Source organism: Anas acuta, chromosome 3 (genome assembly GCF_963932015.1).
Source record: "Anas acuta chromosome 3, bAnaAcu1.1, whole genome shotgun sequence".
Taxonomy (NCBI): domain Eukaryota; kingdom Metazoa; phylum Chordata; class Aves; order Anseriformes; family Anatidae; genus Anas; species Anas acuta.
Genome location: NC_088981.1, coordinates 2202234 through 2224745, shown reverse-complemented (window position 1 = coordinate 2224745; position 22512 = coordinate 2202234). Strand labels below are relative to the sequence as shown.

Sequence of the window (22512 nt, the reverse complement as noted above, 5' to 3'; positions counted from 1 at the left end):
TACATAACACATATAAAGTTCAAATGGAAGTCTTTACATACACCAGGATTCCCAGCATCTCTCAATCGTACTTTCATCCCTGACAGTCTGATTTCAATGAAATCTTATGCTGATGAGACTTCAGGCTGCTCAGGGAACTAGTCAACAAGGTCCCCTGGGAAACTGTTTTTGAAGGCATCGGCGTCCATCAGTGCTGGTCAGTCTTTAAGCACTGCCTCCTAAAAGCATAGGATCGAGCAATTCCAAAATATCGGAAGTCAAGCAGGCGGGGCAGAAGGCCAGCCTGGCTGACCAGGGATCTTCTACTGGAGCTTAGGGGAAAAAAGAAAATGTACAACTGCTGGAAGGAGGGTCAGGTGATCTGGAAGGAATACAGGGACACTGTTCGCATCGGTAGGGAGAAAATTTGTGTGGCCAAAGTCCAACTAGAGTTGAAGCTGGCCAAGTCTGTGAAAGACAATAAAAACGTTTTTTTTAGATATACGAACTGAAAAAGAAGGACCAAAGGAAACAGATCCGCTACTTGATGGGGAAGGTTACCTCACAGACAATGACATAGGCAAAGCAGAGATGTTTAATGCCTTCTTTGCCTCTGTCTTCAACACTGATGATGGGCTTCGGGACCCAGGGTGCCCTGAGCTGGAGGACCATGATGGTGGGAATAATAAACTCCTAATCAACCCTGAAAGTGTGTGGGATTTGCTGCTCCACCTGGATCCATACAAGTCCATGGGTCCAGACGGGATTCATCCCAGGGTGCTCAGAGAGCTGGCTGATGTCATCGCGGGACCTCTCAATTATTTTTCAATGGTCTTGGGAATCTGGAGAGGTCCCAGTAGACTGGAAGCTGGCAAATGTTGTACCAATTTTCAAGAAGTGCAAGAAAGAAGACCCTAGCAATTACAGGCCTGTCAGTCTCACGTCAGTGCCTGGCAAAATTATGGAGAAGATGATCCTTGAAGTTACTGAAGCGCACCTGGGAGACAACGCGGTCACCAGTCCCAGCCAACACGGGTTCATGAGGGATAGGTCCTGCCTAACAAATTTGATTTCCTTTTATGATAAGATCACCCATATAGTCGATCAAGGGAAACCAGCTGATGTGATATTTATGGACTTCAGCAAAGCTTTTGACAGTTTCCCATGGGCTCCTACCGGACAAAATGTCCAGCATACAGCTAAACAAAAACATCATACGATGGGTGAGCAATTGGCTGATGGGCAGGGCTCAAAGGGTTGTGGTAAATGTGACCATCCACCTGCCTGACGTGGCCCGTAGTGGGGTCCCTCAAGGCTCCATTTTAGGGCCAGTCCTCTTCAATGTTTTTATAAACGACTTGGTTGTCGGACTAGAAGGTGTTTGAGCAAATTTGCCAATGACACCAAACTTGGAGGAGCTGTCGACTCTGTTGAGGGTGGAAAGGCCTTGCAGAGAGACCTGGACAGATTGGAGAGCTGGACGATCACCAACTACATGAAGTTTAACAAAAACAAGTGCCAGGTCCTGCACCTGGGACGGGGCAACCCTGGCTATATGTACAGACTGGGCGATGAGATGCTGGAGAGCAGCCCCACAGAGAGGGGTCTAGGGGGTTGTGGTTGACAGCAAGTTGAATATGAGCCAGCAGGGTGACCTGGCAGCCAGGAGGGCCAACCGTGTCCTGGGGTGCATCAAGCACAGCATCGCTAGTCGGTTGAGGGAAGGGACTGTCCCGCTCTACTCTGCGCTGGTGTGGCCTCACCTCGAGTACTGTGTGTAGTTCTGGGCACCACAGTACAGAAAGGATGCAAAATTATTGGAGAGTGTCCAGAGGAGGGCAACAAAGATGGTGAAGGGACTAGAGGGGAAGACGTATGAGGAGCAGCTGAGGTCACTTGGCCTGTTGAGCCTGGAAAAGAGGCTGAGGGGAGACCTCATTGTGGTCTACAGCTTCCTCACCAGAGGGAGCGGAGGGGCAGGCGCTGACCTATTCTCCTTAGTCACCAGTGATAGGACCCATGGGGATGGTGTCAAGCTGAGGCAGTGGAGGTTTAAGCTAGACATCAGGAAGAGGTTCTTCACCGAGAGGGTGGTCGCACACTGGAACAGGCTCCCTGGGGAAGCAGTCACTGCACCAAGCCTGTCGGAATTGAAGAAGCGTTTGGACTGTGCACTTGGTCACATGGTCTAAAATTTGGGGTAGACCTGTGCAGTGCCGGGAGTTAGATTCAATGATCCTTATGGGTTCCTGCCAACTCGGGATATTCTATTTTTATGATTCTATGTTTTAAGAGAATAGCTTCATTTCACATTTAAAGATCCACATCACAGTTCCCTCTGTGTATTAATAAGCTTTGGAAAGTGCTTCCAGAAATTATACCCACTGAAGACTAACTTACTTGTAAGCTTGAAAAATGATCCATCTGCATTAACAGAGCAATTCATATGCTAGCACATAAGATAGTACTCAGAGCCATCACAATAGCTGAAAAGAAAATACTGCCTTTGATAACTTTCCAGAAAGATGAGAGAAATAGCAAAAAATGAAGGAGGAGTTTGGAAATTTATTCTCTTTGAATCAGATTAACTTCCATTCTGTGCTGGCTATAAAATAGAGTTGGAAAAAAAATTTGAAGGGAAATCATTCAGTACCTCTACTTAAGGTTATTTTAGGCAATTAACTTGGACAAGGTTTGAATTGCCTGCCTGAAAACTGTTCTTCTTTGACAACTGAATTAAGTTGGGCTCTTGACTTTAGTTTCCTGAGCAGCACCTAAGCTAGGTAACTGAAAGAAACTATCTGAATACTTGAGAGATTGTTCAAAACTCACCTGCTGCACGTACAATCTGACTTGACAGTAACTTATCTTGAGGTAAGCAATGTCGACAAGACTGCTTTGTAGTTATTTGAAAGTGAATTGTTTTAAGATGTAAATTCAGTAAACTTCAAATTAAAAGTAATGCCATGTAATTAAATTCATGCTTTACATAAGCAGTGATAGATAAAATTTTCACTATTAAATTGCTGAGGAATCAGAGTTCTCCCTGGAACCCAACAGTATCTGTGCTTCTAAGGACGTAATGTTTTCAAAGAAATATGTTCTGTATCTGAACTTATTTTAAGTACCTTTATCTTTGCAGAACCAAAAACAAAAAAAAGGCTCAAAATATCTATCTAGGTAGGAAGTTCTGTTTTGCACTGTTGGATCTACTCCGTGCATCTTTCCAATCCACTTCCAAGTACCCAAATCTCAGCCAACCCTTTTTAGCATTCATTAATCTTTATGTTCTGGTGAATGACTAAGCACAAGTTTTAAAAAGGTATTCACAAACAGCTTCAGGTTATTGCTTCTTCAATAGAACTGGTGGCACTGAGCACCATCATAATATAGGACACCTCCTTGCCCCCAAATTTTTATGCAATATAGTTATTAATTACCCACATAATTACTAATTTTACCTGTTTTAATGAACGTGCAGACAAAGACAGAAATATGAAAAAGCAGGTGTTGGAAACATATTACACTCCAAAATCCACTAAATGCTCTATTTGAGAGAGATTATAGTTATCCAAAGGATTCATTTTAAACAGGACTTAAATGAAATCATGATTTTCTCTGTTTTTTATGCAAGCACTACGTCTCATTCCCTTGTCTACTATTATTTCTCTTTTTCTCTTGATTTCTTCGCAAACTATTTAGAGCATGGATTCTGAATCTAGAATTCTGTCCGCTGTGAAGTCTCAGAGCAGTTGGTGTAACCTCGGCTGAGACCTTTCTGCTGTATTTTAGGTTCTGTAGTGCAGGGGACACTGAAGAGTTTCACGCAGTTATGTAACTGCCTAGCAGCAGCATGTTGTATCAGACAGTTATAATCTGTTTTACTGCATGCCATTTTCTGATACTCTGTGTTTTCTCTCTAGCTTATGGTATCATGGATGCTATATAGGGCAGGGGATCTTACTAATGTTTACAAGTATCTTAAGTGTGGAAAACAGTGGGATTTGGCCAAACTCTTTTCAGTAGTCTGTGAGGACAGGACAAGGGGAATGGCCACAAAATGGAGCACAGGAAGCTCCACACCAACATGTGAAAGAAATTCACAGTGAGGGTGACGGACCACTGGGACAGGCTGCCCAGAGAGGTTGTGGGGTCTCCTTCTCTGGAGATATTCAAGGCTGGTCTGCACGCCTAACTGAGCAGCCTGCTCTAGGGAACCTGCTTTGGCAGGGGGGTTGGACCCGATGATCTCTTAAAGTCCCTTCCAACCCCTTCAATTCTGTGATTCTGTGACAAGCTTTCAAAAAAAAAAGTTACCCCATTCTTGGCATTCAGTGTTAATGCAAGTCATGGATTTTCTGTACAGTACATGGTATTTTTATTTATAATTTCTCTAGCAATAAACTATACTGTAATAAAGTGTTAAAATATACACTGAAATAACTGATCTGGCCCAAGAGTTGGAAACCGCAGGCTTTTGCCATATGTGCGTTTTAAGATTTATTATTTTAAGAACTCTTCTTTACATCTACAGAAAAGAAAGGGTCTGCTGAAAAGACAGCAAGAAAACACAGGAAAACACAGTAGTTGGGAATATGACCTATGTGAAGAAAGGAATTACCTTCTTTAGAATCTATTGTAACAATTCTGCTGGCTGCTTGTAAAAACTCTTTATTGCCTCCTTCATTTTTTGTAATACAACAGTGATGCCATGGAGGTGAGCAGTCAAAAATCAGTATTAGACCTGTGTTAGTATAGCTGGTAGCATGCACGCTCTATTCATTCTACAAACAAAACTGAAGAGAATATTCTTTCATGCTGTATTTTATTTCCTTCTCCTACCCCAAAATCAAGCTCCTTACAAGGAGAAAAATAAGTTATAAATCTGAAACTCTGATAGAAGCCCTGAAAAAAGTAAATAAGAAAACAAATAAACAAAAAGACACAACCCCTTCAAATTAAAGTTCTTAGCTAAAGTTCTATCTCAAAAGAAGAAACTAGTTCACATCTATTTTCTTAATATAGTCACTATTTATGAAATTGCTTTTGCTAAAGGTATTAGTGTTTTGCCAGAAAGGAATTAATTTTATGAAAGACTATTTTTAAAAGATACGATTATTTTTTTTAAAGGGTGCAAGTCATTTTAGCCTCATGACTGGCACATTAAGTCATAAGAGAAATGTTCTAGTATCAGAAGTGGTTTCATTAGCAGTTCATCTTCAGCTAAAATATAATTAATGGAACCAGTAATGAATGAGAACAGCTAGGCTGCTTGCTATTGCTGTTGTAGGCTACAGGAATATCAGAATAGTCCAAAACCTGTAAGCCAGTGATAGTGATACTCTAATGATACAAATTCAATGCTCAAATAAAAAAAAAATATGTTTGTGAGGATTCAGTGTCTCTGTACTCCTTCCAGTAATTAACATTTCTTTCAGGTGGCAGGGTAAAATTCCAGACCAATACATTTTCATCACAGCAAAAAGTTATCAAAAATTATGGTTAGATTCCTTTCTATCTTTAGGGTCCTTCAGGAATATAAGGGATTTAATGAAATGCCAGTTTCATTAAAATGTCAGTATCTGGAGCTCTTCAGATAGAAATTCTTTAGCACACCTCAGTTTTTCTTAAAACAATAGTTATTTTCTCCCTCTCTGTGCATGCAGGCACATGTCCCATTACTGTTTTTTTAATTTTAGTCTTTACTTTACAGGGATATATGGCAGGAATGCCTGAACATTTTCTTGTCTCAGTTCTACCTCTGATTTAATAATTTTATTTAACCAAAAATAGTAGCATGTATGGTAATAAACTCACGTAAGATTACTATCCTGAGTTTAGAAAGGTGTATGCAAGAGACCTATTGAAATCAACCTTACCGAGGAATAAAACACCTTTACTGAGCCACTGGATAAATTTAAACTAGAGGCTATGGAGAATATTCGTAGGGATTAATCTATATTCAGTGACTGTAATTATACAGGGTACATAACACTATATTACATTACCTTTTTTCATCAGTTTCTCAAAACACATTTAATAGCAAAAATGTAAAAGCTTTCAAAACTTTTACTGGATTCGAAATAATCATCTGCCCCCACCACTAATAAATTTACTAGTAAGTTTACTGCTAATAAATACACTAGTTATTCTGACTAGTCTGATTTCAAAATAATATAATTTTAAAGGTGGCAATTACAGCTAAATCATCTTTTCCAGATGTCTATTGCCAGCATAAGGCTACTGTTTGAAACATTTTGCACCTACTGCCTTTCTCAAACATCTGCTCAAACATCCCTGTCACTATCTTGCAAGCACCAATCTCGTACCAAGACCAAAAAATAAGTTAATGTTTGGAAGACCAAAACTGTATGTAGCAAACACATTGACACAGATCTCTAGTATGGCCTACAAGCAGCTTGCTTCAAAATGTCCCGTGTGAAGCAAAGTACTTGGCATTCACATAGGTGCTTTTTAGAATACTAGCAGTAACTCTTCTGAATTGTTACCAAAGCCCCAGCAAGCAGTTTGCAATTGGGCAGATTAAGCAACTTTAGGGCAAAGCAATAGCTGTATAACATTCATCAATTCAGGAAAAGCAAAGGGATCAGTGTACTGGTCAGGAGGTTAAAAAAATCAGAAATTAATTACATCCAAAACGTTAGCCTTAGCCCCAAATCACTTTGTTGTGATCGCAACTTGATCATCAGAAGTTTTGTTTGTTGTGGTTGTTTTTTTTATGAATACAGTAGGCTATCAGTGCTTATTTGTGGTATAGTAGGACAATTTAGACTACTCAGAGGTAAAGTTTTACAAGTTGATGCATACGAAATGAATATTAACTGCTTGACAGCAGCTTTATTACTGGTCTATCCTCTTACTCTTTAGTACTCCTAGCCCATTTTCCATTTATCCAAGATCACTTAAGTGTTCATCCTTAAACAGTGTCCTACAGATTGCTTTTCTCCCCCCACCTCTTTTGCTCCCAATGATCTTCAGCCTATACAGGTGTCACCATGACTCATTTCTTAAGCTACCACTGGATTTTTTTTAGTGTATATAGAAAAAGAAAAAAGAAAGCCAAACCCTCTTGCAGCTAGCATCAGGCCAGCTCTGTTCATGAAGGCCAGCTTTGGCGTAGCAGGCTTTGCGGTCCATAAGCTTCTCTTTGGCAGAGTGAAGGAGGCTCCTCTGAAGAGGGTGGAAAAAAAATGAACCTAACACAGATGTGAAGAACTCTGAAAAGTCTGTTCTTTTAACTTAACAGAAGGGAAATAAAGAGAATTAGCTCTCCTGAGCTAATTTTATTCCTAGTTTATTCCTTTTAGTGCAATATAAATGTCAAATTTCCACTGAAAATAAAACAGAAATTCTAATTTTCATTTGAGATCTGTGATGTAATTGATATCCAAAATTATGTATGCAAAAGAGTCCCATATCCAAAAGAAGGCCCCAAAAATTTTAGATTCTGAATGTTGTACAGAAACCAATTCAATTATAAAGCACGGGAAATGTAACAGGAGAATAAAGTGCTATGCATAAAACAATAAAAGTAAGCATAATGACATTTCTTTAACAACATTATTTAACAATCTTAAAGACTCAAAATTATTTTCAAGTCTCAAAGTGCAAAAATATTCATATCCTGAGTCTATGTCCACTAATCTTAATCTTCTAAAAACATCCAGGAAGGCTCTGTAAGCTTTTGGAAAAACCAACCTTTCAACCACTATAAATGCAATGTCTACGTTAAACTTCAGTGCATACTTCATTTCTTCTAGGCTTCTACACTCAAGCAAATGCATCCAGCAGGTTCCCTGAAACAGCATTACCTGAACGTTCTGGGAAAACCTGTTGTGAAAATATCACTAAAGGAATATGTGCACCTCTTGTAATAATGTTCTGCTTTTTTTTTTTTTTTTTTAATGTTTAATAAATTATTTACTTTATTTGATGAACAATACTTACACACCAGACCTATGGTGTTATGTTAAACTACCATGAAACTACAGAAAGTAATATTCCTAGCTGTGATTTTAATGGACTTTGAGCATCTTTTGTTAAAGGCTGTTTCCTGCAACCCTGTAGCTCGGATATAAATCTTTAAAACCTGCTTCCTGACTTAAAAGCGATGTAGCCAGTGCAGGCCCAAACTAGAATGTGTCTTCAAAATCAGCCTGAAATTAGTAATTCTAGGTTAGCACCTCATCTGTATCACACCATTACGTTCTTTCACACCACAGAAAAGAACCGCAGTTGCCTGAAGAGAAGTTGTGTCCCAGTCTACCTCCAGTGAAGGTGCCAGGTGCACAGACATGGGGGAAACAGAGGTACAGTAAGGCTACCTCCTAGATACTTCCCTAATCTGCTATTCCAAATTAAAGACTTCAGGTGGAAAAAAAAAAAAAGCTGCTATTCCAAATTAAAGACTTCAGGTGGAAAAAAAAAAAAGTACAAATTTTACGTTTTTGTTGTGTACTAAGGTTCCTGTAAGAGGCATCCTGCAGAAACAATTTGAGCTAAAGAAAACCTGTGGATACTACACCTAAGCCTAGTACTAACGCCACTGAGGAGAATTCATTGAAATATTTATGCTACCTAATAACTGTTCCAGCAGTTCATCCTTCTACAAAGGTTAACAGAAGTATTGCTGCTGTTCCTTCTCATCACCCAAGACTTTTATTTAAGAAATAACCTCCCTCAAGCTGAAAACCCTGCTTCTACTCTTAAGGAGACACTATAGCAGAGGAGTGCTCTTCTGCAATTCTCTGCATAAACTAAAATAATAATAATAATCCCTCTTCCATTTTCAAAGGCAACTCTTGTGTCCTTGAGAAAAAGGCTGAAGCGTGGACTACAGCAACCTACACCTCCGCATCTGCGAAGTCTTGGCTGCCAGTTCCTATGGTGAAGATGTAAGAAGGGCATTTGTAGCCCTTATCAAAGATGATTCTCTCTTGTCATATCCAGTTACAAACAAGTTATCCCAGGCATCGTTACTCTGCACTAAGTGCTGAAATACACAATTTTTTTTAAAACACAATGAAAAAAAACAAATTAATAGAGTTGTAGTTCCTCCTGGCAAAAATCAAATAAAATAATCAAGACTTGGAATCAAGAAAGTAAGTATCTGGAAACTGCCTATATAAATCTGAAATCTGTTTAGTCAGGTTAAGAAAGACGGAAAGAATAGTTCTTGGAGGTTGACCTCTATGAGACAGTTTGTGTTTATGAACTTATGTAAAAGTTAAAATTTGTACACTTTTTGCAGGAAGTCCTATTGTAGAAGACAGTAATACAGAACTGTCCCAAAAGCTCCCCCATCCCCATCCTTTGAATGACCAAGATAAATTCAGAATGACTCACAAAAAGGCATTTTCCTATGACTGATGGTAAATAGCAATTGCACACCTGAAGATTCCTAGTCATCTATGTTAAAATAGTAATTTAAATTTCAAGATAAACTAATGTAAGCAATGGGAAGAAGGTAAAATGACAGATCTCTAACTCCAAGACTCCAATATAAGATTAATGAATACCCAAACCTTGATCTTCAAAAAAGATGCACAGTTCTGTGTGATGAGTTTCTTCTCACAAATCTAATGGAAAAAAACTTAATACACTAGCTGATAAAGGCTTAAATGCTTGTCATTTTTCAACTGTGTAAAGACAGAAATATAATAACAATCCAAGCACTTTCTGCAGAAGAATACAAGTGCTTCCTGTTTTGTTGAACAAGATTTTTCTTTTCCATTTTGATAACGAGTTAAATCTAACTAATGATTTAAATGCTCAAAACTCTACTTGCAATTTTTAATAACAACCACCTTTTCACTTGTTCAAACAAACACACAGACTGCGACTGGGCAAGCAGTGAATCTTTCTTATATTCCTACTACTATATATCTGATGTCTCACTGGGATGTATAATGATTAGTCTGTTTAAATAACGTGGTTAAGTGACAACCATTCTCACAGACATATTGTACATGTATAAATGTCTGCTAAACTTTTTATCTTTTTAACTAATGCTTTTAAAATTATATTTGATAAGATGTTGTAACTATATATTCCACACCTGATGCATTAATATGGATATTTACGAGAAATATTTATGCCAACTCACACCTCAGTAAAGGCTTATAATCCTAACACACCATAGCAGTCAAACAGAGCAAATAGAAGAGCAGCCATCAGAATGTCCTGAAAGAACAGGCATTTTCCCGTTTTTTTTTGAAACTGAATGTAGAATAAGCCATAACCTGATAAAATTAGTTTCTTTTGGGCATTTCTGGGGTAAGGATTTCCATAATAAGAAAATCCTTTAACAACCTACAGTCTCAAAACACTTCCCAAATCACTCTGGTATACTCAGATCTCAGACTCTGCTTCACCCTAGCTGTCCCATAATCCTGCTTTTCAAGTTGCAATGGCTTTGCTTTGGTACCTGTATAGCACCTGCATAGGAAACACATCTGGAAATTCTGTTGTTAAAAGTCTCATTTGGCTTCATTGCTACTTTCCTATTTTTTTGGTTGCTAAGTTTCAGCTGTTCTGAAGAAAGACAGTTTCAGCCTGTCCTTCTGTGACTGAAGTCCAGGTTAAACACAAGCTACAGACAGTACAATTTTCCATACAATTACAAGAAATAAAAACATTAACTTGAGTATCATTTCATAGGAAACAAATGCTGTAACTTGCCATCAAGAAGGTGGCAATTCTATGTAAATTTTAATTATTTTAGATCCACTCAAATAAGCACCCTCTATAAACATAAATATTATAATACATAAATTTGAATAAAACTATTCAAGTACATTTTTGATATTTTCACTTTGGGGGTTTCATTTGCGAACCTCTGCCATCAATTTACTTACTCCAAAATTACATTTACTATTGTCAACAACATATGACATTGCCTCAAGCAATCATATTTCTTTTTTCCCCAACTCCAGAAAGACAAGAAAACAGTCACGTTCTAATAAGAATCCAGCTTCTTGAAAAGAGCACTCTAAAGAACAAACCAGGCCCCCAGTCATTCTCACAGCAAAGTAAATCTCATAACTATTGGCACATCCGCATTTTTAATCTCAATCTGTCAGCACAGTAGAACACGTACACCAGCATACTTACAGCAATATTCTGATAAATCCTACATCGCTATTACATCGTAAGCAGCCTTACATAAACAACATGCTTTGGTATCCACAGATAATAGGCTGGCTTTCCAGGTAACATGCCCAGGCAGCAAACACCACAGAGGTGCCTGAGAAAGGGAGCAGTCTCTTGTGCAGCTCCCTCCCTGCCTTACAGGTGACTTGTTTTAAGCCAGTTAGAAAGTGAAATGTGATTTTTTTTTAAATCACATAATGTGATATAACGTGCATAATACCACAACATATACCACATCCATACACCACACTGCATAATACCACAACATATCATATACATGAAGGTATCTGTCAAGTTAAACATAAGCGTCGTATCATTATTAAGTTGTTCTTAACAACTCACAATCTCGTTCAGAATGTAAGGTAGAAACAATGAGAAACCTACTAATTGTAGATGAAGTCTTCAGTACAATGTAAAAGGTGTTCTCTCAGTGAGTTTTTGCATATCCAGGAAAACTGTTCAATACTGCAGACATTATTGGCAATGAAAAAAAGGAAACATCTAATTGCTTGCTGTTATAAAAGTAACACACAATAAGAGTAAGAAAACCTGTTCTTTTTGCAAGAGTTCAATTACAGTCAAAACTTATGATCCAGTCTTGCAAGCAATAATACTAAACATAAATCCTACATGAATTTCATTGAAGGCAGTAACACTGCACGGATGCAACATTCTTGCTGAGATGTTAATTTACAGCCATTACAATGGCTTGCTGTAAAGCCCACTTCTAAGTTACTCAGGAAGGAAAAGTCTCCAACTTCCAAAATCTAATCCTGTAGAACACAAATGACCAAATTCAATGAAAATAAGTTATGTGCGTAATGACAATCTGTACTACCCTTTCTACGTGAAAATGTTGCAATAGCTAGACTTGGACATAGCTATTACACATCAGCTATGATGCTTCAGCTAGATCATGTTTCAAGAACAAAGAGAGCTACCATGCAAGCAACTTCAGGATTGCTTTGTGGTCTGTAGTATAGGCATTAGAGTAAAACACAGGGCTCTCAGCTTAGAGAAAACAGGAATATTCTGACCTTCACACCCCCAGGCTGCTAGGTCATGCTTGACCATCAAAGCTGCAAACTTCATAACTGGCATGCATTTTTAGGGTCCAAATAAAACTCATTAGTAGTCAGAGACCAGAACCAATTCTATCCATTTCAACCACATGCTCTCATGCTGTTTTATAATGACAGTACTTGATAAACAATAGCATTAGCTATTCAGAAATAATTAAATAATGTGCAAGAAGAATAACATTATATGATGGGAAGTAACAAAAGAATCATAAAATGCTTTAGGCTTGAAGGGGAGCTCTGGAGGCCAGCCAGTCCAACCTCTCCACAAAGCAGAACTCACTTCAAAGTTAAACTCTGCAGTCCAGAACTGTATCTCATTAGGAAGTTTAAAGGAGGATGAGCTCGGAAGTGCAGCACCTTGCAGTTGCCTCACACAAGAAATGAACCTCAGAACTCACTTGTTCATACCCTTGTTCACACCTTGAACATCCACCTTACTAGCCAAGTGCAGTGCATTAAGTCCCTTATACAAAGGGAACTTTTCATATATAAATCATTTCTCCATTAATCCAATAGCCTGGTCTATTATAGCCAAAATTAAATTACATCCAACTGCATTACCTTGATACAAAGCAAGAGATGAGACTATTAAAATTGTGAAAACAGTGAGCATACGCCTTTACATGTGACCTTTTCACCAAGGGAAGGTATCTGCTTTCATGGTTGTAGCAAACATTTTAAGGCAACGCACATGTTCTCAACCCTCTGAATAATGGCTTCATCATTTGTTTCCACAAACTTGTATTTGCTGAAAGCTTTCAGCATGGGACGAGCTAATAGCAACCACTGGAAGGGGTTCTGCACACTTCAAGGATTTACAGTCTTAATGATTTTGCAATCTTTTCCAGTCTGCAAGTTCTACTTTTTTCTTCCTTTTTTTTTTTTTTTTTTTTTCTTCTTTTCAGGCTTCTGTGAAGCCTGAAGTGTGATCATTTAAATTCCTGCACTTATTAGATATATCAGCAATACTCAATACAAGGAACCACTGACTTTACAGTACTGACAGTGATAGGATATTCCTCAATAAGGTCTACAAAGTGCATCAAAGGCAGAAGAGGCAAACATTAACAGATGCCAACAACAGAATATTCTAGCAACATTTTGGAGACACTTCAACGACAACTTTTTCCTTCCTTAAAACCCTTATGACAGCAACTTTTCTTGGCCACTAAAAATGGAAATCAACTGACATCTTGGGCCCTGTTCATGCTTTCTGGGACAAAACATTTCATCCTTTACAGAAACTATGGTCATCCTAGAGAATTCTCATCTTGACCTGGATCAGAAACAAAACTCTTCATTCAAAAGCATTAGTTAAACACTAACTGAACAGACAATGAATCCCCAAAACACCTGCTAATTTGAACAGGTGATTGCTAGTTTTCTTAAAAAAAAAAAAAAAAAAAAAAAAAAAAAAGTAGACCAAGCACAGTTAGTATCAAAGTACAAATACAAGGCACTCACAATCTTCCTATTCCCATTTTAAGCTCTAAATGTGACACTGCCGAAAAGTGGTGTCCTAATATGAGATGTTTTAAAAGACAAGGCACAGAAGTTGTCCAACACAGTTGGGTTTGGCAGGGAAATGTTATCAAGTATAAAAAAAATAGGGGATATACGCAGCTGTGTCTTGACAAGTTATCTTTCTAGTATTTATTGAGAATTCAAACACTAGCTTACACATACTGCTCTCTATATGGATTACACTTCATATCCCCTGGAGTATCAAAAATTATGTCCCTGCAGTAAAGAAAACTTGCATTTCATGATACCATGGATGCATCTGAAATAGTCATTCCTCTCCTAATTATCTGAACACATAATAGTCTGTTTGAATAACCTTCTGGAAGTGGTAACACCTTGGAAACCACAATAAACTTGTAACCACATGCACCGAATTTTCTTGAAATGGCACTGCTTTAACTCAGATCATAAAAGGGAGGAGAAAAACGCTACTAGGAGACACGGCAGCCAAGCTCTCACTGGGAAAAGTGGATGGTTTTCTGTAAACAAGACTCCAGAATGATTATATGACAATTATGTGATTTTGTTACCCAGTGTCAGAACTCTGACTTCAGCATATATTTCCACAGTACTACCACATCATGAGCCACCTGGGACTATTTTGATCAAGCAAATGCTTCATTCATGCTGAATTCAGGTGAATAGGGAGGGCAGCAGCTAGCTGTGCTCAGAGGAGTGTCATTACCATGCAACTCCCTTTATGAGGATATTCTAGTTTCAGGTTTTTGTCAGGAATAGAGCAGGAGTGGAGACAACATTAATTTTCTATTTACTGACTTAATTTCTATATTCTGAACACATTATTTAAAAGGCTATCTTGAGCTCTGGAACCACATTTTTGTTGTGTTACTCTGTGTGGTGCAATAAAATTAGTATTTCTGTAGTATGGTAACATCAATTAAATTCACTTTTTAAGCAGAAATTGAAAGAAAGAGACAAGAAATTAGCCAGATCAGTAGCAAGACCTGTGCTTTTGTAGCCATCTTGCACCAGCACACTTGGAATTATTTTGATTGGAGTACCAACAGCTCTACTTGATTTTTCAGGGAGATTTTCAGAACGGTATGTTTATGGCCAGGTTTATGGCACTCTTGTGCTGGGTGTAAAGAGAACGACACCTTCCTTATCTAAGACATCAGAATGGGTGATACAGGTTCCCAGCGCTGGGGAGATTAGCTGCTGGATCCACAATTTTGCAGCACTGTTGCACTAAGATCTTCCCACTGCATTTCTATATAGAAATAAGCTATTTTGCCTTTGGTGCAGTGCAACAGAAAAACTTACCTTCTGTGTTATGATAGCAACGTTTTGAAGCTGTGCTAATAATAATCAAATCTAGATACCAGCTTTTACCCAGACAGCTGATAACAAATCTGAGCTGCTTTAAAACGCCAGGTACAAGCGGAGCTGTGAGAGGCGAGGAGGGGGGTATTCTGCCAGCCCTACATTCTCCTCCCTTCCTTTTAAACCCCACCCCGCCCCACCACAAGAAAAGTCAACCCCCTTACCTGATAATATCGTCGTTGTGCCCTAGGAAGAATTTCTGGCTGTGCTCTCTGGTGTTATAAACCACGCCGACTCCAGCCACGAAGTAGACTACCTCTTTGCCCGCCGTGTAGTACAGGTTGTTGCGGCATTGGTGACCCCTGTACCCGTAAACCCACTCCAGACGGAGCTGGCATCTCGGAGCTGTCCGATCCGCCATGATAACCAATCCCCTCTCCCCACAAGCACGCACACAACCTGGCGCTGCCCCCTCCTCCCGTTAACTCCTTCCCCGGCGGGGTTTCCCCCTTTAAAACGTTAGCGGTCCTTGCCCAGCTGCCGAAGCTTCAGGTGGCACTTGCCAGCGACGACCGTAAACGCAAAACGCATTCGCGGATCGGGGCTGCTGCTACCGCCGCCGCCACCGCTCCTCCCGCTGCGCTGCCACCATAATCTGCTGCCGCCCAGGGCGAGCCGCCGCCGCTTCCCGCTGCTGCGCGGCCCCGGCAACTTCTTGCGGGAGAAGGGAGATAACAAAAATACACCTACAGAAACAGCAGACAGGGCTTTTTTGCTTCCCGAAGGCAAAGTAACTTCTGTGCGTCACCGCCACCTGCCAAAGGCTCCCCGCTGCAGCTCTCGTATTGCACCTTCGTGTTCTTCCTGCAAAAAAAGCTGCCCGGGTGTTCTTCTTGCTAAGATTTCTATCTTTGGATCAAAACTGAAAGAGAGGGGGGGCGAAAAAAACGGGAAAGAAAAAAAAAAAAAAAAACACAACCCTGTGTTTTCAAACCGCAGAATGCATCTGTATTTAAAATGCAGGGGGACTACTTTGACTGGGGGGGGAGGCACTGTTTGGACGTGTGCTGTGGCAGCAGTGAGGGGTTAGGGGCTCCTAAGCCTTTCCAGCAGGATCCAGTGCTCTCAGTCCTCATATAACGTACTATGGAAAGAGGATTTACATATTTACATACAACATCCAGAATAAATATGATATTACCCTATCTATCCTTATTCCCCAGACTCCGAAACTTGCTCTTTTTGGACTCTACAGTCTTCAGACAACTTCATGCTGTAATTTTTCAGTCACAAACCACTCCAATTTGCCTTAAAATAGGGTGGCAGGAGGAGGTGACGCTGCATGCATTTCTTGGTTTACTGCTGTCCATCGGAGCGGTATTTCCCAGGGACACCCTTCCTTGCTTTTCTGTTTCATCTAGAGCAGGATTTGTACTGTCCTCGCCAGGCGAGCATGGTGGCTGCACGTTGTGGCGAGCCACCCATCGCTTTGTAGTATCACCCAGCGAGAGCCCAAACCCAGCCCTCCAGAAACTCGGCCGCAATCGCAGGAAGGCGAATGCTGAATCTGAGGCGAGAACCCCCCGGCTCGTTCCGCGAGGCGCCACAGCGCAGCGCCAGATGGAAGCCAGGGATAAACGCCCGGCTACGAGGCTGACCCGCGCGCCTTTCCCCACACGGCACCGCCTCACGCTCGCAGCCTGCCCCGAGCGGAGCGCAGCGCGTCGATAGCGGCTCTCACACCCTCACAGCGCCGGCAGCGCTCCCCGCCCTCAGCTCCTCCACCCTCCAAGGGAAGCTGAGAGGAAAACCTCAGCAACAGCCCGCGGAGGGAACCGCAGCCCCCACTGAGGGCCGGGCGCTGCCCTCCCGCCCGCCTTTGGTTGCCAGCGCCGCGCCCCCGCCCCCGCCCCGGCCCTCGCGGCGCCTCGTGGGGATGCGAGTTCCGGCGGGACCCTCGCTCACCGCGCGGCCAGGGGGCAGAGGGCGGAGAGGAACTACAACTCCCAGGATGCCCCGCGGCGGCAGCAGCGCCGGGCGGTTGCCGTGGTGACCGTATTGCGGCGGGAGCGGAGGCGGCGGTGCAACGGCCGCGGCGCGAGGCGGGGTGGCGCGCGCGGCCCGGCGCCGCTTCCCGCCTTCGAGGCCACTCGCGTCAGGGGCGGCGCGCGGCGTCTCTGCGCCTCACGCGCCGTGTGTTGCAGATGGTGCAGCGTCTCATTTCTTTCATAACCCTACAGCAAGTTCTCTCTGAAGTATTCCCATCAGCAGCTTTGACCATATGATGCTTAATACAAGTTCAGCCAAGTCTCTGGAATGTTTCCACCCTTCCATCCAATCACAGAACTGTAGGGGTTGGAAGGGACCTCCAGAGATCATCGGGTCCAACCCCCCTGACAAAGCAGGTTCCCTAGAGCAGGCTGCCCAGGTGGGCGTCCAGACGGGCCTTGAATATCTCCAGAGAAGGAGACTCCACAGCCTCCCTGGGCAGCCTGTCCCAGTGCTCCGTCACCCTCACCGTGAAGAAGTTCTTTCGCGTAGTGGTTCAGAACTTCCTGTGCTCCATTTTGTGGCCATTGCCCCTTGTCCTGTCCCCACAGACCACTGAGAAGCGGTTGGCCGTATCCCTGTGTCTCCCACACCGTAAGTATTTATAGATAAGATCCCTTCTCAGTCTTCTTTTCTGCAGGCCGAACAGAGCCAGGTCTCTCAGCCTTTCCTCCTAGGGGAGATGCTCCAGGCCCCATATCCTGTCTGTGACCTTCCGCTGGACTCTTTCCAGGAGATCCCCGTCTTTTTTTTTGTACCGGGGAGCCCAGACTTGGTTTGTGACTGAAAAATTACAACATGAAGTTGTCTGAATTATGTCGTCACTGTAGAGTCCAAAAAGAGCAGTACAGTACTCCAGGTGAGGCCTGACCAGGGCTGAGTAGAGGCTTGTTGTGGCTTGGTGCACAAGTCACGTGCAGATTTACGTAATAAAAACCAAGTTTCTGTTCTGACAGTTTACAATCATATCCAAATTTTCGCAACAGTTTTGAAAAATTATACAATGAAACTAGCTGTCCATTCTTCTGGTTTTCTTTCCAGCAATTAACCTGTTAAATCATCCTAGTAGTCACAAAGGAAAATATATGTCTTGTTTTGTCCAAACATATACAGACATTAAAAAGTAAGTTTGTTGTTGCCAAGCTCTCAATCTGTTACTACAAAGCCCTTTTCAAAAGGAATTATGATAAATAGAAAACAGCAAAGATATTTTTGCTGTTTGGATAAAATTTGTGAGAATACCCTATTCCCCCCCAAAAAAGAAAAACACACACAAAACCAACTACATTTACTGCGTTCAAAGAGAAATGCTATAAAACTACCTAATTTGGGATTTCTGAGGCATACTATTTAAGCATCTTTGTGACTGTGGATAAACTGATATAAAGCACTAAAGCACTGACTAGCTGAAAAGTCAGTTACCTCTACATGCTGATCTCGGCAGTTTAAAATCTGTTGGGAGTCTTTTGCTGCTGGTTGCTACAACTGAGCTTTCCAGAAAAGGCAACAGCTTTCATAGCACAAGTACTTTGTCGTGAATTAATTTCCTTTTGGTAACATGCCAGATCTTCAGGACAGAATATATGGTGCAGCTCTATAAAATACCTTCTCTTTCAGTGGTCCTTGAGGAATGTAGTTGCAAAGATTTTCAACGGTGTTACTTTCACTGTATTTTAACCCTTGTTGTTCTGCATATAATTTGAATGTTTTTTAAAGCTATTTAAAGTATTTCAAATTCATATAGGGTCTAGCATTTTCATGACTGTCTTTCTGACTAACTCCCACTCATTTAGATAAATCAACTTAGATGCTTTGAAATTTTCAGTAATAAGCAATTGCTAAATCAGCCCTCTCTCCTTCCTTCTTTTTAGGTAACTGTTTAGAAAATGTGTTTAAAATAATGGCAATGTATTTAACTTTTAACATAAATAAACTCTTAAGGGCTTAAGATTTTTCACTTTGTTATATTTTATTGTTACAACATTTATTTCTCTAAGAATCCTGCAGTAGCTTTGAATAAGCAAGTGTGTTTCTTGTCTTAAGAGCAAATACTGTAATATTGAGGACAAGGTTCTGTCCAGTGAAGATTGTCCTGGGAGATTTATAGGATCAATAGCATTAATAACAAGGTTAGATATTATCTCTGAATGTCAAGCAGCTAAGCTATGTTGTAAATAGGAAATAATATTTGCACTTTAAGTAGTTCAAGAAAATGGAGTCTTAACATACAGTATTCTACCACCCATGACATTGTCTGTTATTCTTCTGTTATTAACCATTGTAATTTAACATCTAATTTGAATGCTTTGATTAGTGTACATTTTGTAAATGTGAATCTGCAAAAAATTAATTAAAATAAATCAAGAATAAATATTATGTAGGCAGGACCTTTGCCTTCTAGAAGAGACACCTGATACAACCTCTCACATTCTTGTATATACATACTCTTTAAGTAGCTTCATAAGGAGGGAAGCAAGAATACCTTTCAAGAAGCAGTGGGTTACATTACCCACAGGCATGCAAATCCACTCATACTGGAAGCTTGGCTGGAATATCTTCGTGCAGCAATGCAGAAACATTTGTAATCTCATTAGCTTATTTCTGTCTGCTCAGAAACATTAGAAAGTGTTGTGTGTGGTTTTTTTTTTTAATCATCCACTGGATGTGGGTGTCTGATAAGATGTCTAATGAATTATGAATTCCTAATTCCTTGTTTTATTTTAGTTGCAAGAATATTTTTTAAGCCTGACCTGTTGCTTCTCTGTATAGTTCCTGAATATTAACTGCAGGGAGAGCTACAATTGTGAGCCACACTCATAATTTAGAGGGCTTATGTCTAGTTTTTATTAAAAAAACAACAACAACAACAACAAACAAACAAAAAACAAACAAACAAAAAAACCATATTTTACTCTCTTTAAAACGTATTTTACTCCCTTTACAATATATCATATACAACACTGTAAATGTCAGAAAGTATCTCAGGGATCAGCAACATTTTGGCTACTGGACGCAGCATGTGAAGATGTGTGATAGGTAGAACATTCCTGTCCTATATATACTACCACCTAGGTTGTCACATAAATTTGTATTTTTTAAATAATTATATTGGATATCTAGGCTTGAAGTGCTCACTAACAAAATGTTTCCTAGATTTGTTTTGGTGGGATATTGCAGTTATTTGGTGGGATATTACAGTTACAGTTAAATAATCACCTGACTTGATTTTCTGTGTCACTTTAACCTATATCACACTCAAAGTTTAACCTATTCTGTCAGTTACAAAATGTGTTTCTATGAGCTGTGTCATTTCACTTCGGTATGCCATCAGTCCTGCTTTATTTACCTGTCCTTTAACTTGCTTTCAATTCTGTCTTCCCTTAGTACATTAATGATAAATGAATGAAGTTCTTGTTGAGTTCACATTCTACTTCCATACATACTCTAATCTTTAACCAGAAATACTTGGTTTCTTCATCCTTTTTCATCTCAGTATTATCCAATGGAATAACTTCCACGTTATCCTAGCTATGTTCCTATGATTTTTTTTATTGTTGTTGCATTATATAATTCTCATGGAAAATAAGACACATGACACATAGGCTCTTTACCTACGCAGCAATGACGGACAAAAAACATACTTGAAGGCTCTGATTGCAAGGCTGCAACCTTTCTGTGAGCAATGGTGGTCATGTTGAACTTCATATTTCATCCTTCAATGAAACCTTGGTGTGTTCTTTTTTTTTTTTTATTTGTGGTATTTAGTATGGTCAAACTGTGGAAGCATTAAACAATATGCATTGTTTTGCCGAAAATTTATCTTCGGTTTTAGAAAAGATGATTTGTTATAAATCATTATTATTGTAGCAGTGAAGTACAGTAGTCATGAACCAATAGCCCCCCCCCCCCAAAAAAAAAAACAAAAACAAAAAAAAAACAAGAAGAAAACCTTAAAATTACATATGTGGATCCACAGGTTCAGTCTCACATATTTTCATATAATCTTACCTTACATGGTGTTTTTTTTTCCAATTAAAAAGTATTAATTACTTAGCAGCAGCTGTCACATTGCTAAAAATGTTCCTCAATACTGCAACCTACTGTTCATTGTCAGCACGACATAAATGTCACTGATGCTTTTCTTGTTTTCTTTAGGGTTAATACAGTGTATAAAGCTAACTGAATATAATTCTTGAGAGAACCACCCAGTGACATAAGCTTTACTTTAGATGAGCAACAGTAACAAGCATGCCCTGAGTTCTGGAATCCTCCTCACTATCACAAATATGAGGAAGGCTGAAGAGATGGAGTGTGAATGAACCTGTTCAAAAAGGGCGTCTGTGTTCAAAAAGAATAGTCTGAATATATTTCCAATTTAAATCCCATATATTTGAAAACATAATGAAAAAAAGAAACATTTGCAAATAACACCATTTTCCCTCATTGTGGAAGGAGCTGGTTTGCCTAGCCTGAAACGTATATCGTTGCATACTAATTTTCTTTCATTTTAAATGTAAAAAGAAACTATTTGATTAGCAACAGAATTATGTAGTACTTTACAAATTAACTTCACTTCACCAAAGTGTTAGAAGCTTAATAAGTGCTTATGACAGCAGTATTTTTTTTAAGAAGGCAGTATTTTTTAAGCTCTTTGGCTAGCCAGTAAAATTTATTTGATCCAACACTTAATTTTCCTCTTGCAGGGTTTCCGAGAAGGCAATGCAAAAGATACTCAGCTTCAGCAACTGCTTTTGTTGCCAATGTCTCGTGCAGAGGAGAGCGAGGAGGCCGCCGAGATCTTTTTCAGAACAGGTGAAGGCATTTTGCCTGAGGCACCCCAAAAGGCTGGAGCCAGGTACTGTTGGAAGCAGATTCTGCTCGGCTGCTGAGCCTCCGAGTTACCTACAGAAAAATGGTGTTGGTTGGAAAAATGAACGTTGCCAGGCCTTGCTGAGAACTAAGGCAAAAAGGAGGGCCTCAGATAAGTTGTCTTGCTAGCTTTGTATGAATGGCAGGTATAAGGATGGGCTTCTGGTTACTGAGTGACTACTTGTTTAGTGTAAATAGCTCTTGCACATATCAAAGAGTTGTTTGTGCTGGAAATGGAAAAAACTTTAGATCCATTTACCACCTGTGGCTTAGGCATCAATTTAACAAAAAAGCTTTGTCTTAAATCTATTCCAATGGCACCCGGGCAGTAAGAATTAGAAGTTTATATCTAACATGAACATGTTTGCAGTATTGCATTTAGCCATGTTTATGGCTAATACCTCCTGGTACTATTTAAATGCCTCTTGATGGCTAGAAAACACTAGCTGTCTGAGAGAAGCTGCTGTCACATGTGAAGACTCTACATACTCATGTGGCAGACTGAGTAAACAGGAACATAAGAACAGTTTTGCTGTTTGTCTTCTGTTAATGT

The 22512-nt window shown here is 40.1% G+C and overlaps 1 protein-coding gene across 4 annotated transcripts in view; it reads right to left on the bottom strand.

Annotated features, from left to right (window-relative positions):
• EML6 (EMAP like 6) overlaps window positions 1-16898 on the bottom strand; it is a 122802-nt gene extending 105904 nt beyond the window's left edge. For 3 of the 4 annotated variants that reach the window (XR_011094311.1, XM_068675255.1, XM_068675256.1), the window contains exon 1: window positions 15266-16894. Coding sequence is in view for 2 of the 4 variants with exons in the window: in XM_068675255.1 (XP_068531356.1) it covers window positions 15266-15462 (197 nt within the window). In the remaining 2 variants the exon portion in view is untranslated. Of the gene's footprint in view, window positions 1-15265 lie in introns of all 4 variants that reach the window. The other variant, XR_011094312.1, reaches the window with a different exon arrangement.
• Window positions 16899-22512: the final 5614 nt, after the last annotated feature.